Raw genomic sequence first — 17,069 nt, 5'->3', positions numbered from 1 at the left:
TCTGTAGCTTGACCCTTGTCGATTGCAATGTGAATATCTCCTTATAGATAGATCAAATCGACATGAAATATGCTCATTCTAAAACTAGAATTTGATAGCTTTCATTAAAGTATAATTTTTCTTCAAAAAATATACTTATTTTTAGAGAAAGAATTTGATAGATTTTGGACTATGTAATCTTGCTGAATTGAGTACTCTTTATTCTTTGGCTAGCATGACCATTGACCCTAGTGAAATTGATATCTCACTCTAGAAATCTCAGATTGATAATTGGTTTGATAAGATAGAAAATAGACTTACAGATATTTCTTTTGACATATATATATCCATATAATGTTTCATTCTTGATGGCATAAAATGGCTCAAAAATTGAAGTTAATACTAAAAGATAAGTCCCTGAACAATTGGACAATTGAAACATAGCTAAAACACTTTTAACTTAGACTCTTCTAGGAGACCTCTTGTGAGACTCTTGTAAGGCTCTACCATAATAATTTTGACCCTGTGAAACTTCTTGGTGTGAGAGTCATATAAGACTCTTTCATACCTGTTCTTCAACAACCACTAATCTAGCCTTGTATTGATCAAGGGTCCCATATGCTTTGTACTTAAATTTTTACACTCAATGACATTTCATTACAACGACCCATGTAGGTGGAACACAAAGACTACATGTCCCCCCTAGACACCAAAGCATCCATCTCCTCATCCATATTTAATTTTCATGCAAGTGAAGTTACAACATCCCGCATTGAATGTGGGATAGGAGAAATAGATAATGACAAGGCAAATGACTTGTATGAGAGTGACAAAAAATTAAGACACATATTTTGACATGGGCAAATTAAGGAGTACATGATCTTTTACCTTTTTCCAGAGACCAATGGAAAAATCCAAATTAGATGGAAGTGAACCTATAGGCAAAAAGGAAGATGATTGGTCTTGAGGAATGGGCTCATGAGCTAGAACGCCATAGACCACTGGTGCTGGTAACAGACAACGAGAATGTCAATTGTACACTTGAAGTGAGGGAGAGGAAGCTATGGTTTGTGCATCCATAATAGCAATAGGCATTGGGTTATCCAAAGAAGGATCAAATGATGGTTGTGAATCAGTTGAAGAGTCAAAATACCGTGTTCTAAAAAAATGTAACATTAACAAAAATATATGTCTTAAGCTTAACAAGATCATGACACTTACATCATTTCTTATGATCGGAATAACCCATAAAAACACATTTAACAGAGAGAAGAGACAATTTAATTCGTAGAGTTACTAAACAAATAAACAAAACACGTAGACTTGAAGATAAGAGGAAGAACATCAAAGAGTTTACATTGTGGTTTTAAAACCTATATAGGAACTTGTTCTTGCAAAACAAATGATGGCATGCGATTGATTAAGAAACATGATGTAACACTGCATCCCCCTAAAAAGATTTGGGAACATTCATGTGGAATAACAAGGTACCAATAACTTCAAGAAAATGCTTGTTTTTTCTTACAACAACCTTATTTTGTTGGGGAGAATTTATACAAGAAATTTGAAGAGTAATACCATATAAAGCACAAAATGAATTAAACTTGTGATTGAGAAATACAAGACCGTTATCTATTTGAAACACTTGAACATTGGTGTCAAAATGATTTTTAATTTCACTGAAATTTTTCACAAAATACATAAAGACTTTGGAGTTAGATACACTCAAAATTTGGAGATACGATGGCCCTGCTTGTTCATCCTCATTTCTCAATCCAGTGCTTCAGCTTTCAGCTCAGCCTAGTGCTTCCAAAACAGCAAAAAGTTTGTTTCTGAGACATTATATATCCTAATCCACTGTCATTCTCAACTTGGTATTCCAGAGAGACGATGATCGAATCGGCACCATTTTTAGGTTCGCTGCCTAAATTGGATAAGAGAAAGAAAACTTGGACCATCCTTCTGTAACTTCTTTGTGAAGCGAACAGAGGAGGCTGTCCTTCGTTCACCGCATCAGAAAGAATTCAAGTCTTACCAACGGTACTCCTCATGTTCTATTCCGTTCCTGCAAAATGCAGTAATCAACGTTTCCTGATAAAACAATCAGTCTCTTTGACAAAGACGGCCTTGCTGGGTTCCTAGATGAAACCTGTCTGCCCCAGTGAAATGGTGGACAAGAGTTGGTATCGGTGGTGATGGTGAAACGGAAGTAAAACATTCCATACTCCACATCATAAAAAGAAAAAAAAAGTTGATAACCAAAATTTTCATAGAGAGAGAGAGGGGGGAAGGGAGGCTTGGAAGAGAAGGGTGTGGAAACAGAGCGGAGGTTGCTTAGATTGGAATTGAAGTCTGGAGGTATGGATGCTCTGCGCCTCATCCCACCTCATGTAATGGCAAGAAGGAAGCTAACGTTAGCGTCAAACTTCCACAAAAGCATTCGACTGTCATATCAACACCATCGTATTCCTGAAGACCGACGCGACGACTGCTCACCTCTCTTTCCTCTGAAAGCTCCACTCCAACCATGCTCTCCTCCTCCTCTTTCGCCGTTTTTTACTAAATACAAAGACCCCAGATTCGCTTGTTTCAATCATCAAACACAAACACAAAAAGGAAATCAGCTCCCTATACGTGTGAGGTTTTCTCGTGGTAAGTTCAGGCTAGCTATGAAGTCTGTACTCGGATGATAACAGCGAGGATAGCAGAGGTATCTTCGACAAAGCCATGACCAAGAAATCGGATTTCGCGCAGAAATTACTGGATGACCTCCGGCTGCGGAAGCAGAAAATGGCTGCTTCACAGACGCAGATGCAGACTGCTCCTTCCGGTAAGACGGTTCACGAACCAATCTTTTCTTTGCGTTTCATATCCATGAAGGAATTTCGGTGTCTCATTTATGAGAATAATGGACCTGAGGTTGTTCAGCTGCGGCTTGCAGAGGAATGTAGGCTCATATTCTTACAGTAAACTTGTCCCAGAAACTGATGTATTTAGATTAAATCATAATACGATGCTTCCTAACAAATTCTGAACCCAGAAGGTCCAAACCGCAGCATACTTACCTTAAAATCGTGACCAGATTCAAGGCAACACATTCGAAGACCTTATCAAGGATCCAGAAACGCTAGTGTCAGTTTCATCGTAAGAACTATCCTCACGCCTTTCACATTGTTATGAGAAAATCGTAATAAAATCTGTTTAGTTCAGTTGGATTTGTTTCCTCCGCAGAATGGACGCCATGACAAGGTGGAGCTTGTTCGCCAGAAACCATTTCTCATGGACCAAGTATCACAAGAGATTGTTCTATCACAGCGGCCCCAAAGCTCCAAACATACCATAGATTTGCATATGGCAATTGCATTTGCACTTGAAAACTATGAGAGACTTGGAGAATTTGAATTTCATGGGAATCATTCAGATAGGAGGCTGATTGACCTTGGGACAATGACACACAGCAACTTCATTCTTTCAGATAAGATTCATCTAGTTCTCTCTGGTGAATACCCTGCTCATTCTCACCTGCAAATCAATGAAATCTCTAGAGGCGCACAGAAGCTCCATCAGATCCTCAAGGCCTGCTCTAAGGGGCTTAATTATGATCGATACTCTATAGACATGAGGAGAGAGCTGCTGAAAGGAGCTATGGATTTGGAGGCGTCTCTTAGAATGCTTGTCAACTTGCATGAATGCAGAGTCCACTCACAGAAGAAGAAAATCCAGTTACTTGAAGGCGATGAGGAGGATGATGCACAAGATGAAGTGAAAGAAATGAGGCTGTTAGAGAAACCCAGATTTTCGTTTGATAGGCCCTCGAGTAAACCACTTGGAAGTGGTACCCATTTGCAAAAGCTACTGGAGTCATCTGCCCCCCAAGCAAATCCACTGAGTCAGCAGCACAAATTGAAGACATCTAGAAAGACAACTTCACATTTTCTCTCACATAGGCGCACACGAAGTTCTGATTGGGATTCACTGCCAGATCATACAGTTACAGGTACTACAAAGGGTTTCAGTTCTGAAAAGAATCCAATCTCTGCAAGCTTACTGACCTCCACAGCTTCAAGGAACAAGATGACAGAGCAAAGGTCTTTGGGTCCTGAAAAGGGGAAGGGGAGAATTCCAAATGTCATTGCAAAGCTGATGGGTCTTGAAGAGCTCCCTCCTAGCCATGAGCCAAAGACCAAAAGGACACACAAAGTTTCCAAGGAAGGAGCTGAACTGATCCAGAAGAGAAATCAAAGGTTGCAGCTTGCCGGTACAGAAGATGCTAATTCAATGAGAACACATTCAGAGGGCCTTGATCCTCTGCAGATGATGGCGCTGCAAGAAAATAAAAGGAGAGTAACTCAGGACTCCTCTAGTGATGCTGTCATTGATGAAGGAAAATGGAAAACATATTGTCAAAGAAACACGAAGAACAGGATGCCACTAGTGAAGGCAGAGAAGGAAATTGGTCTACTTGATCAGCATGAGAGGGTGTTACAAACAATGAAAACAGGAGCAAGTCTAAGTGCTCCCATTGAAACAATATCCAGCGAAAGAAAAGAACGTGCAAATGAAGAAAAGGAGACAGATAATGTGATTCCTCTGAGAAATGAAGATTCAAAAACCACATCTTCCAAAGTCACTGCACAGCCTTATACAACCCAAATTAACCGAACCCAAGAACAAAGACTCAGCAAGCAGGATGCAGAAGTCAGTCAGCTGAATATACATCTGAAGGAAAACCAAAATTACACAGGAAAAGGTGACCAGATGACACAAGATTCTGTAGTATCAACTTTTAAATTAAATCCGAAAGGGCCGGCCTTGTCAAGATATAACTCAACACAAGCTCTCGATAGTCAAGTTCCTAGAAGAAATGGGATCCAACTCCAAAAAGAGCAGAAAGTTTCCAAACATCAAAATAGCATCCGGAGTATATACAATGGAACAAACAGCAGTCAGTCCCTAGAGCCATCTGTCCTACAAATATCACATCATCACAATGACAAGCACATAGCAATAGGAGATCAAACTGAGAAAAGCAAGTCAAGAGTATGGGAGGAAAGGAAGAGTGAGATTTTGAAGAACACTCTAAAACATCACAATGACAAGCACATGGCAACAGGAGATCAAAGTGAGAAAAGCAAGTCTATAGTATGGGAGGAAAGGAAGACTGAGATTTTGAAGAACACTCAAAAACATGTTCCTAAAATAAATCCAGAAAAGAGGTTGCTATTCCCCAACAAGAGAAGTTCAAAAGAAAACATTAATGTGCCACAAAACAAAGAAGGCAGAAATTCTCCCTGTGAACAGTCGTCAAACGGGAGCTTGGAGGAACAAAAACACAAAGATTCGAAAGCCCAGGAAAAGCCAGTAGATCCTATTTCACCCACCTTCATTATGTATCCAGAAGGTAGTTCACCACCAGAGAGAATCAAAGATCATAGAGTAACATCAACAATTGTGGGGCCTGGAAAGATTGATGAGCCATGTAAAAAACAAGGTGGAATGCATGGTATAGTCCAGACAAACAAAGAAGGAACATCACTTCTACAGCAGTTGAAACAGAGAAGACAAGAGAGAATCATCAAGGCAAAAGAAGCAGCACCAAGCCTTCAAACGGCCACAGTTATGGAGCAACAAGTGAAGAAACAATCTTTGCATAGCTCCTCTTCAAGCAAGTCTATAGAAGATGATTGTGGAAGACCAAGAGAAACAGTCCCAGGAATAATAACAGATACCAAAGTAAGTTGCTTTTACCTTTGAGGAGTAACTCAAGCAAGCATCTAATACTTTTATTTCCATGGAAAGCCTCATGATTCCACCCTTTACTATTATGAGAAGCAAAAGATATTATACTGTCTAATTTATGAAATACTTAAAACCTGAGAAGATCAAAACAAGGAAAAATTTACATTCTCCCAGTAAAAAAGGGTACATGTTTTAGCACATCCAAGCAACCAGCTTCCATCCTTACTTTAGCTTCTCTTTTTCATTAAAATTTTACCATTGATCAATGGTTAGCTCCCTCTAAGTTTCCCATCTTTGTGCACTCTCAGGCAAAGGCCAGTGAGATGGTAGCAGTTCCACAATTCTCAGTACCCTTTGTTGGGGATCAAATTATACCAGCTGCCAGCCACAAAGACTTTCAACTTGAAGGTACCTCACTCTTCTTATATTTAACTAATATTGCCCACAAAAATTCACTTCCTGAGTGAGACAACTATATGATGCCTTAAAAACCCATCATCTAGTATAAGTTATGCAATATCATACAATAAGATACTCTCTTTTTTTCCCCTGCTTCCACACTTACAAATGGTAGTTGTCTTTTTTACACTGATGACTAAACTGTTCAAGCTTAGACCAAATATTTAAAAAGGTTAAAATATGGGAAATATGAATAACTCTTTGTATTGTAGCAGGAGTAAATCACCGGAATGGAGATGGGAGATTCAATCGCTCGAAACACCAGATTCAGACAATCAACAAAGCACTCAAACAAGGATCACTCACAGAAGAGGAAAGCAATCTTAAGCAGATGTTAATAACAAGCCAACAATTTCTTACTGCTGCAGTGGCATTTTTCAAGTTCCATATTCCTGTAAGCATTCTCCACTCCAGTTGCCCCAAAGACGAAGACAGAGAAAGCAAACTAGTGCTTGATTGTGCATATGAGATAATGAAGAAAAAAGGAAGGAAAGAAGAACTGGCATTCCATCCATCAGTAACAATGCCAATTATGCCCTTGAAAGTGAAAAGCTTAGATGATTTGGTTAAGGAATTGAACAAAAACCTTGCTTGCTTAAAACGATGTAGGCAACCTCAGGGTGATGATTATGATGCTGCAACATACCCACATAAAATACTAGAGAGAGAGATCGAAAACACAAACCCAGAAGCAAATTGCATGTGGGAATTTGGATGGAACTGCACAATGTTTGCACATATAGAGAAAGAAGAAGTCATTAGGGATGTTGAGAAACATCAATTGAATAGATTGATTGATGAGATCATCGGAGACCTTTTACAAACAAGAACAACAAAAACTAGGGTTATATAAGCTCTGGAAGGTGCATCAGTTGTCTGTTAGTAGGAGTTTACAATGTCTTATAGGGAGTTTCATGGTTTGATGTGTCTATTAGACTATTGATGATTGAACAAGATAATCTAAATTTTTTTTTTTAATTTTCTTTTATTCCCTTGAAAAGGTCACCGACATGTATCTGCCTCTTTACACTAGTCACTTTGGAAGTTTTTAACTTATTTGAGCAATTAAATGCTTTCACTGTTAAGAACCTAGAGTCATTCCAAAAGCAGGCTGTTGCTTTACACCTGAAAAATGTCACCAACAACAGTTTCTTGTCTCCATAAATATGGAGAATACAAAACCTGTGATGCAGGAACAGAGAGAACATAAAATCATTTGGAAGTGTCCTCCAAAATTGAAAACTTCAAACATTATTGGAGATATGAAGAACTTAATCTACATTTCAGCTTCCCCATTTCCTTGCAGTAAAACCATTTAAGAAAGCAAGTATCATAACTTCATTAAAACTTCTCCTATGATAAGGTAATCTTAAGATGTCCTTCATTAGTAAAGAAGTGCTTTCGGTGGGAATGATTGAATTTCATAATCCAACATATTCATGCAGACAGGCCATAATCAAGCTGAACTGTGCCATTACTCCAGCACCTACGAAACAAGACAGTGAAGGGCCTTGTTAACAAAAGAGAAATGCAAAAAAAAGGGAAAGAAGTAGACTAGTGGTAATGTGTATTGTAAGATAAATAAGATATGACCATAAACATATTTTAAAGAAGGTGATTTGAGAGAGAAAGAGGAGGAAGAAACATCCTTGGTTGCATTGGAGTTTGTGCCAGAAAAGCATGAGTTCCCTTCTTTATTAAATCCTTAAGTGATAATTACAAAAAAGTCCTTAGTTACAAAAACTCCTATAACTCGTACAATACAACTTTGATTTGAATGAAACTTGAAAAATAAGAGTCTAATAACATTATCTATCTAACATAACTCTGCTAACATAAATCAAAATATGAGAAATAACCCAAATACCCTCAGACTGGTATTTAAAACTCCTCCTCAAGCTGGCGAGTAGATATCAAACTATCCCAACTTGTCACAAAAGACCATATGTTCACATCTTCCAAGAGGTTTTATAAACACATTTCCAAATTGGTCTGATGATTTCACATATGGAGTAATTACCTTTTTTGCTTAATTGCATCTCTAATAAAATGACAATCTACCTCTATATATTTAGTTCTCTCATGGAATACAGGATTACTTGTAATGAATATAGCAACCTAGTTGTCACACTTCATAACCATGGGTTACAGAATTTGAAAACCAAACTCAAAATGAATATACTTAATCCACATAAACTCACTAACAGTGTGAGCCACTACTTTATATTCGGCCTCTGCACTCAACCTAACCACAACTGTCTGTTTCTTACTTTTCTAGCTTACTAAGTTACCCCTAAAAAAGCAACAGGAGCCTAAAGTAGACCTTCTATCTATTTTATATCTAACATAATTTGTATCAGGATAACCAAGTACATCTATTTTGTCATTTTGAGTACATAATAGACATTTTCCAGGGGCACCTTTCAAATAATTTAAAATCCTCTAGACGACTTGTAAATACACTTTCTAAGGGTCATGAACAAGCTCACAACTCCCACAACAATGGATATATCGGGTTTGTGAATTGTAGCATAAATCAATTTACCTATTAAGTATTTGTACTGTGTTTTGTCCTTGAGATTAGGACTTTGTGTATCATGGAGATTATGGTTGATTTCTATGGGGGTGTCTACTAATTTGGCACCCAATAGACCATATTTTTGCAGTATATCTAATACATACTTTCTCTGAGAGATAACCATACCTTGTTTATTACGAGTAACTTCGATGCCAAGGAAGTACTTCAAATGACCCAACTTTTTTGTTTAAAAGTGTGTGACCAAGTGCTTTTTAACTTCTGCAATGCCTTCAAGACTATCCCCAATAGTACAATATTATCCACATATATAACTATGATAACCATACTAGTCTTCCTTTTGAGCAAGAACATATAATTATCACAATAGTGTCTGTAGGAACCAAACTGCATCACTACATTACTAAACTTTTCCAACCATGCTCTTGGACTTTGTTTAAGTCCATTATCACCTTCTTTAACCTACATACCTTCCCTAGCTCCCCCCTGATCAATATACCCAGGAGGTTGGTCCTTATATACTTCCTCTTATAGATCACCATACAATAAAGCATTTTTCGCATCGAGTTGAAAAAGTGGCCACCCTTTATTAATTGCTTTTGTTCATTCAAATGTGTGGGAACTTGTTAATGTCCCACATATCTCTTAACCTAAGTATTTCATAATTTTTGTGGATGATCATACTAGGGTAACATGGTTATATTTTATAAAAGAAAGATCAAGGATCAAGGTGTTATCTATATTCAATGCCTTTTGTGCTATGGTAGAAATTTAGTTTCATACCAAGATTCAGATATTCCAATCTGATAAAGTTAAAAAGTACTTTTCTACTTAATTTCAGAATCTCTATTAAGAACAAGGAATTACTCATCAGTCCTCCTGTGTCTACAATCTACAACAAACTGGTGTGTCTGAAAGGAAAAACAGGCATCAAGTTGAAGTTAGCAAGACAATCATGCTCTCTATGCATGTCCCTATGTTTTATTGGCTGTATAGTGTTCTTACAACTTATTTGTTAATTAAATCGAATGCCATCAAGTGTCTTACATGGTTATTTCCTAATACTACACTTCGATTACCCCCACACGTGTTTGGATGCACCTCCTTCATTCATAATATAGAGCCACATCAAAACAAATTTTCTCTCAAAGCCATTAAGTGTATATTTTTTAGGTATTCCAAAATGCTATGTGTGTTACTTGCTTGTTCTTAAGAAGTGTGAAATTTAGGATTCCATGGCGGAAGGTCTCAATCAAGGTGGTGGAGAAAAAAAGGAGGAAGAAGATAAGAAAGGAAGAAGAGAGAAGAAGAGAAGAGGAAGAGAGGGACGGTTGGTTGAGAAAGAGAGAGAGAGCTCATGGGAGAAGAGATAATATGCTAGGGATGAATTTGAGAGGAAGAGAGACTTGATGCTCTACCCTATGCCTTGAGGTTCTTATTTATAGTTGTGGGAGGATGTTTACAATGACTACAATGTCCTCAGGGCTACAAGCTTTATGAAAGAAAATACATAAGTAGACATACATCATCTTACATAATTACACCCTTATGCCATCTTTATGAAAATCACATTATTTACCTCCTTTACCACCTCTAGACATGGGTGCAAAGTTCCTCCTTTTTACCAATCATGCCACCCTTCACGTGGGTGTCTTCTAACACTCCTCCTCAAGCTAGTGGTGAGAAGACATGATATCCCCAACTTAGTGCTCATAGCAAAGAAAACTTTTGAACTAACTAATTTTGTGTGTATATCTGCATGTTAGTTGTGAGATGAGACATGTTTGAGATTTATAATGCCTGCTTGCAACTTCTCTCTGACAAAGTGACAATCAACTTCAATATGCTTAGTTATTTCATAAAAGACTAGGTTGGAAGCAATGTGGATTACACCTTGATTATCACATTGGAATTCCATCGAGCCATTTTTGTTAAATCCCATTTCTGTTAGGAGGGAGTTGATCCATAGAAGTTCACTTACCACAAGTGTCGTAGCTCGATATTCTCCCTCGGCATTGGATCGTGATACTACATTTTGGTTTTTTACTTTTCCATGTCACAAGGTTACCTCCGACTAGGATACGTCACCCTCAAGTGGATTTTCTATCATCTGGAGATCCAACCCAATCTGCATCAGTAAAACTTTCAATGTTGAGATGATTGTGACACTTATATAAAAGTCTTTGTCCTGGGCCTTCTTCAAGTGTATGAAGAATCTTTCTAGTGCCTCCTAGTGAGAGATTTGGGGTTTGTGCCCGCAAGTGAGATATTTGGTCTAGTCACTATAAGATAAATCAACTTTTTTTACCAGCCTTTGGTATTTTTCCACATCAACATCCTCACCAGAGCCTGCACATAATTTTATATTTGTATCCATTGGGGTGTTAACAGGGTGACATCCCATCATTATTGTGTCTTTGAGCAAGTAAAAGTACATACTTTCTTTGTGATAGGATAATGTCATGTCTGGACCGAAGGACTTCAATACCTAGGAAGTACTTGAGGAGTCCCAAGTCTTTCATCTTGAATTCACTGTAATTTTTTATTGAATTTGACTTATGCTCTTGGTATCACTTCCTGTCAAAATAATGTCATCCACTTATGCAACAAGTAGCACCACACCCTTCTTAGTGTGCGTGAAAAATACCGAATGGTCCACAAAACACCTGGTGAATCCAAATCGAAGCATGGCTTGACAGAACTTGTCAAACCAAACTCGTAGAGACTACTTCAACCCATAAAAGGATTTTTGTAAACGGCATACCAACTCCTCCTCAACCGCATAGCCAAATGGTTGATGCATATAAATCTCCTCCTTAATATCTCCATTGAGAAAGTCACTTTTCACATCTAGTTGAAATAGTGACGAACTAGAGTTAGTAGCAGGAGACAATAAGAGACGTACCGAGTTGAGTTTGGTGACATGGGAGAAGGTTTTCTCATAGTCAACATCATAGCACTGAGTGTAGCCTTTTTCTATGAGACGAGCTTGAAGGCGGGCCATAGAACCATTTGGATTGTGCTTAACAATGAAAACTCATTTACAACCCACTAGTTGTTTCTTGAATGAGAGGGGAACAAGTGTCCAAATTTGATTTTCATGTAGGGCTGCCATTTCTTCATCCATCGCCGATTTCCATCCTGTATGCTAAAGGGCCTCCTGATGAATAGAGGTAGATGATATGGAGGCAAGGAAGTGATGACAAGATGGTGATAACCAATGAATCAATCAAAAATTGGAGATGGGGTGAGAAGTAGATGATCGTGTGCAAGACCTTGGCTCATTCTGAAGAGCAATTGGTCGGGTATAAAAAGGAAGACCAAAAATACAAGGATAAAAAGGAGAACTTACCTCAGAAGGAGTTAGAGACTCCACAGGTGTGGTGTACGCCAATGCTTCCAGGGGCTAAAAAGATAAGTCATCATGGCCATGAATTGTTGAGTCTTCGAATGGCACAACATGCTTAGGAAACTTATTTGTAGGAGGGAAACTAGGGGGGGCACTAGTGGACAAATAAAAAGTCTACTCTTCAAAAAGTTCACATAATTGGATATGAACATTTTATTGAGTGAAGAATTATAACACACGTGTCATATTTTAGTACGAGAGTAGCCCAAAAAAATACATTTACTGGCTATATGCAGAGATGTGACATGGACAAGACAAGTACACCCAAATACTTTCATAGAAAGGGAAAATATATCTTTAGTAGGAAAGAGACAGGAAAAGGTGACTGATCATTTACATTCAAAGATAATAACTTATTGATGGGAAAGCATGTCAAAAGGATAGCATGGGGCCAGTATAAGTGGGGCACGTGCATATGTTGAAGAAGGGCCCGAACAACCTCAAGAAGGTAACTATTTTTTCTCTCAACAACACCATTTTGTTGTGATGTATAGACACAAGAGGTTTGATGTATGATTCCATTAGTCTGACCATAGGATTGGAATTCTCTTGACATATATTCTTTTACATTATCTTACCAGAGAACCTGTAAGGTGGTATTGAACTTAGTAAAGATCGCATAAAAGGATTTGAAAGTAGGTTATACCCCTTATCTATCTTTAAGTAAAAATAACCATGTAACTCGAGAGAAGTCATCAACAAATGTAATCAAATACTTTGAAGGAAACATATTAGAGATGTTCAAGGATCCCCACACATTAGTATGAACTAAATAAAAAAGAGCAACACCTCCTTTAGTTTCACCTCGAGAGGAGTAAGTACTCCACTGGTGTTTACTCAGTTGACAACTTTCACAATTAAAATGAGAAATGGATTGTAATGATGGAACCACATGTTTAAGGGATTGCAAAGATCGGTGGTCTAATTTGTTGTGTCATTGGAGGGCTTGTGTTGGGAATTGGTTGCGGCTAAGACTATTGACTGTTTGAGAAAGTACATACCCCCTTGTTCATGGCCTCCACCAATCACCTATTTCGTCTGCAGGTCTTGAAAGACACAAGAGGTAGGAGAAAAAGTAATGGAACATTTAATTTTTTTTGTTAATTAACTAATTGATAGAAGATTTAAAGGAAATTGGGGAACAAAAAACACATCTTGTAAGTGCATTTTGGGCGTAGCATACGTGGAACTCATCCCTTGGATGGTTTGGGATCCATCTGCTATGGAAACAAATTTATCAGTCAAACAAGGGGAGATAGAACTCAGAAGATTACCATTACCTGTCAAGTGCTTGGAGGCCCTAGAGTTAATAATCCAGGATGGAGAGGGTGAAGTAGTTGAGATCATACCTAAGATAGTTGTAGTTGCAGTAATTGGAGAGGTCTTGTTCGAGGGAAATATCATAATACTTTTCATCCATTGAAGTCATAGTCTTCTTCAGATACAGTTTTCTTGCCTCTAGATGTGTCAGGTTTGTTCCTTGCTTGTCTCCACTATTGGTAGAAGCTTGGTTGGCGATAACCCAATTTGGTTTCCCATGGATTTTTTGGCAAGTGTCTACTATGTGACCTGTTTTCCCATAGTGAGAATAGGTTTGATTTTCAGATCGAGAAGAGCCTTGCCCTTTCCTACCACCTCTAGTATTTCTTCCTCGTCCCTCATTACTATAATTACCACCTCTATTATTAGAGTACATGGTTGAGGAGACATCAACTTTGGTGGATGGATTCGGGATACATATAAGTGTCACACTTATATCATCCAAGATGGGAAGAGTTGTTGAGTTGAGGGTTTGAATATTGGCAAGACAAATGGTTAGTGCTAATGCTTCCCTTTATTTATCTTGAACTGAAAGATTCGTGGAATAGGGTTGAACAAGTTTTCACTCTTGAATGAACCTCTAAACCATGCAAGATATTCGTGTACATTATCTCCTTGCTTGGTATTATACTTTTTTTAAAAAACAATGTATAATTTCTGCAAGTTGTTGGCACTGGAGTATAGTTTGGCATAAGTATCCCACACTTGTATAGCAGTCTCAAGATGCACCACATTATTTGCAATAGTCTCTTCCATATTGTTAATCAACCAATTAAGAATAAGTGTATCCTCCTTAAACCCTTCGGTGTATACACTATCTTCCTCATCAAGTAGAGGAGGTGACTTATTAAAGTGACTCAACAAGTCACAAGTGATGAAAAATTTCTTAACAGATTGCGGCCAACTCAAATAATTTGATAACCCCTTAAGAGGCATTGTGCTGATTTTGTGTATGTCACTTTTTTCTAGCTACATTAAATCCAATATATTCAGCCATGAAATATTAACCACTAAATAAATAATCACCAATCAAATAATTTATGAGCTTAAGTTGTATCTTCAAGAATCAATCACACTTGCTGAAATTTAAGCACCCCTTTTTTCTTTGGCATGGGACAACAATCTCTTAACCACACATCCTCTTGATTTTAAAGTCAAAGATGAAGTAAAACCAAAAGAGAATCAAACTAGATTCATGTATAAGGTGCTACAATCCAGAATTAAGCTAAGAAAACAACAAATGAATCGAGGAGAGCATATACCAAGTGTTGTTTTTCTTAAATCCGAACCTCAACATACATGCGCTTGAACAAGAATAAACCTTCCACATGCTGGCCCATGCAATCTAGAAGGATTCTCATATCACTCTTAATCAAGAAAGAAACTTCGAATCCAAAGAAAATCAAATCAAATCATCAAATCTTGCTTAAAATCAAGTCAATTCCAAATAAGAAATCTTTCCTCAAGTGCATGCCCCATATGTAAAGAAATCTCAAGATTTAGACTTTCCTTTGGCTCTTGAGTATTTAGATAATGAAATCCCAGATTATAGTCCTAATTGGAAGGACCTAAATGTTGCTGAATTCAACAACCTTCTTGCCAAAAAATAAATAAAAAATTCCTTGCCTTGTGTCAACCAATAATCAATGGTGGAGGAGAATCAAGCAATAAACAACCAAGATCAACAGTCTTCTAGGGGTTGTTCAATGAATTTTAACCATGGTACTAAGTGAAATAAATCAAGATTCTAGTAGAGAATCAACTAGGCTTGATTCAAATAATTTTCCAAAGACCAAAAACAACATTAAGATATAGAAAGTTGCTCCTTAACAAAAACTTGTATGGAAGAGAGGAAATCGAATAAAAAAACCTTATCTTGATTCATACAAAGTAGCAACACTTAAATCTTCATGCAAATAAGAAGAAAATACTCATTCTCCTTCGATAATCATCTAAAAAAAAATGAGGAAGAACACTTATCTTAAATGAGCATGAGTTGCTCAACTTTGCTTCAACCGAAACTTCAACTTGGCAAACTTGATAAACTCATATAATTAGCACTTTAATCAAGGGACTTGGAATTCTAAAACCATTATTCTAATACTATGTGGAATTTAGGATTCCATTGGGGAAGGCCTCGATCAAGGTGGGGGAGAAAGAGAGGAGGAAGAAGAAAAGGAGAAAGGAAGAAGAGAGAAGAAGAGAAAAGGAAGAGTGGGAAGACTAGTTGAGAAAGAGAGAAAGAGCTCTTAGGAGAAGAGAGAATAGGTTAGGGACCTATTTGAGAAGATGATAGGCTTGATGCTCTACCCCATGCCTTAAGGCTCTTATTTATAGTTGTGGGGTGATGTTTACACTGATTACGATACCCTTGAGGCAACAAACTTTATGAGAGAAATGACATAAGTGGATGTACATCATCGTACATAATTATACCCTTATGCCATCCTTATGAAAGTCAATTTATTTACCTCATTTGCCACCTTTAGACGTGAGTGCTTTATAACAAGAAGAGGTATGTTTTAGTTCATGTTACTTTTTTTAGGATTAGTCGTACTTCTCGGCAAGCTCCCCAATTGGTTTCTCACCCTCTGTAGGTATGCCCAAGCCAAGTGTGCCTATTAATCGTCACATTCATCATGAGAAGCAAACATCTGAGACTCCTCTCTCTCTTCCTGCTGACCACTCACTTATGCAGTGATCCGATGCTCTTGAGGTAAGTTCTCCTCCCTCTTCTCTAGTTGTGTTTGGGCCACTATATGATACTCATCATATCGCCCTTCGTAAAGAACCACGTACCACTACTCGTCCACCATCCACTTCACATCCCATTTCTAATTTTGTTTCTATTCGTCACATGTCTTCCAGTTGTGTTTCTTGTTTGTCCTCCATTTCTTTTTCTCAGGGTCCAAGTAATTATGAAGAGGCATTGATAGATCCAAGATGGAGAGTTGTCACGGATGAAGAGATTCATGCCATGTATCAAAATTCTACTTAGAAATTGGTTCTTCTTCTCAAAGGTAAGAAGACAATCGGTTGCAAGTGTGTTTTTACACTTAAATATAATCTAGATGGCACTATTGCCTGATATAAATCATGGTTGGTTGCTAAAGACTATACTCAATCATATGACATTGATTATGATGAAACATTTTCACTAGTAGCCAAAATAAATTCTGTTCAGGTTTTTTTTTTTTTTTTTTACAATTACTTTTCAATGGAATCTATATCAATTGGATGTTAATAAAGCTTTCTTAAATGGTGACCTTTCCGAGGAGGTTTATATGTTCAGCCACTTGGGTATATGGTTGAGGGGGAACATGTATATTGGGATAATAAATTTTATAACTTATACCACCGATTAATTATGTTTAGTTTAGAGTTTAATTTTGGTAATTTTGCTAGTAGTCTATTGATATAAAATCAATTTACGTGTATCTTATTCATTGATTTATTATTATTTTTTATTTTTAGTTATTATACAACAAAACTTTTCATCAAAACTATTATTAAATAAATAAATTTAATTTAATTTAATATGTCAAATATATCATTTATATTAATAATATTTAATATTTGGATTACAAAGGAAGGTGCTAAAAAAGTTCCTTTGTCCCTTAGAGAATG

At 37.3% G+C, this 17,069-nt stretch overlaps 1 protein-coding gene across 1 annotated transcript; it reads left to right on the top strand.

Moving 5' to 3' along the window:
- The first annotated feature begins 2,706 nt into the window (after window positions 1–2,706).
- LOC137952679 (uncharacterized) lies at window positions 2,707–7,077 on the top strand. Its single transcript, XM_068799744.1, has 5 exons — window positions 2,707–2,809; window positions 3,062–3,123; window positions 3,211–5,712; window positions 6,027–6,126; window positions 6,390–7,077. The coding sequence occupies exons 1-5, from the start codon at window positions 2,707–2,709 to the stop codon at window positions 7,028–7,030; spliced, it is 3,408 nt and encodes a 1,135-aa protein (XP_068655845.1). The 3' UTR covers window positions 7,031–7,077.
- Window positions 7,078–17,069: the final 9,992 nt, after the last annotated feature.

The sequence above is a fragment of the Aristolochia californica genome, unplaced genomic scaffold, assembly GCF_029961685.1.
Source record: "Aristolochia californica isolate CCGP_79_NKW_82.1479 unplaced genomic scaffold, dmAriCali1.0.hap1 SCAF_16, whole genome shotgun sequence".
Lineage (NCBI taxonomy): Eukaryota > Viridiplantae > Streptophyta > Magnoliopsida > Piperales > Aristolochiaceae > Aristolochia > Aristolochia californica.
Note: the sequence above shows the minus strand (reverse complement) of the source record. Positions and strands in the feature narration are given on the sequence as shown.

Coding starts and splice junctions, on each gene's coding strand:
- LOC137952679 (XM_068799744.1), top strand. CDS start 2,707: ATGACCAAGAAATCGGATTTCGCGCAGAAATTACTGGATGACCTCCGG. Junction 2,810..3,061: donor GATGCAGACTGCTCCTTCCG/GTAAGACGGTTC, acceptor AATCGTGACCAG/ATTCAAGGCAACACATTCGA. Junction 5,713..6,026: donor GAATAATAACAGATACCAAA/GTAAGTTGCTTT, acceptor GTGCACTCTCAG/GCAAAGGCCAGTGAGATGGT.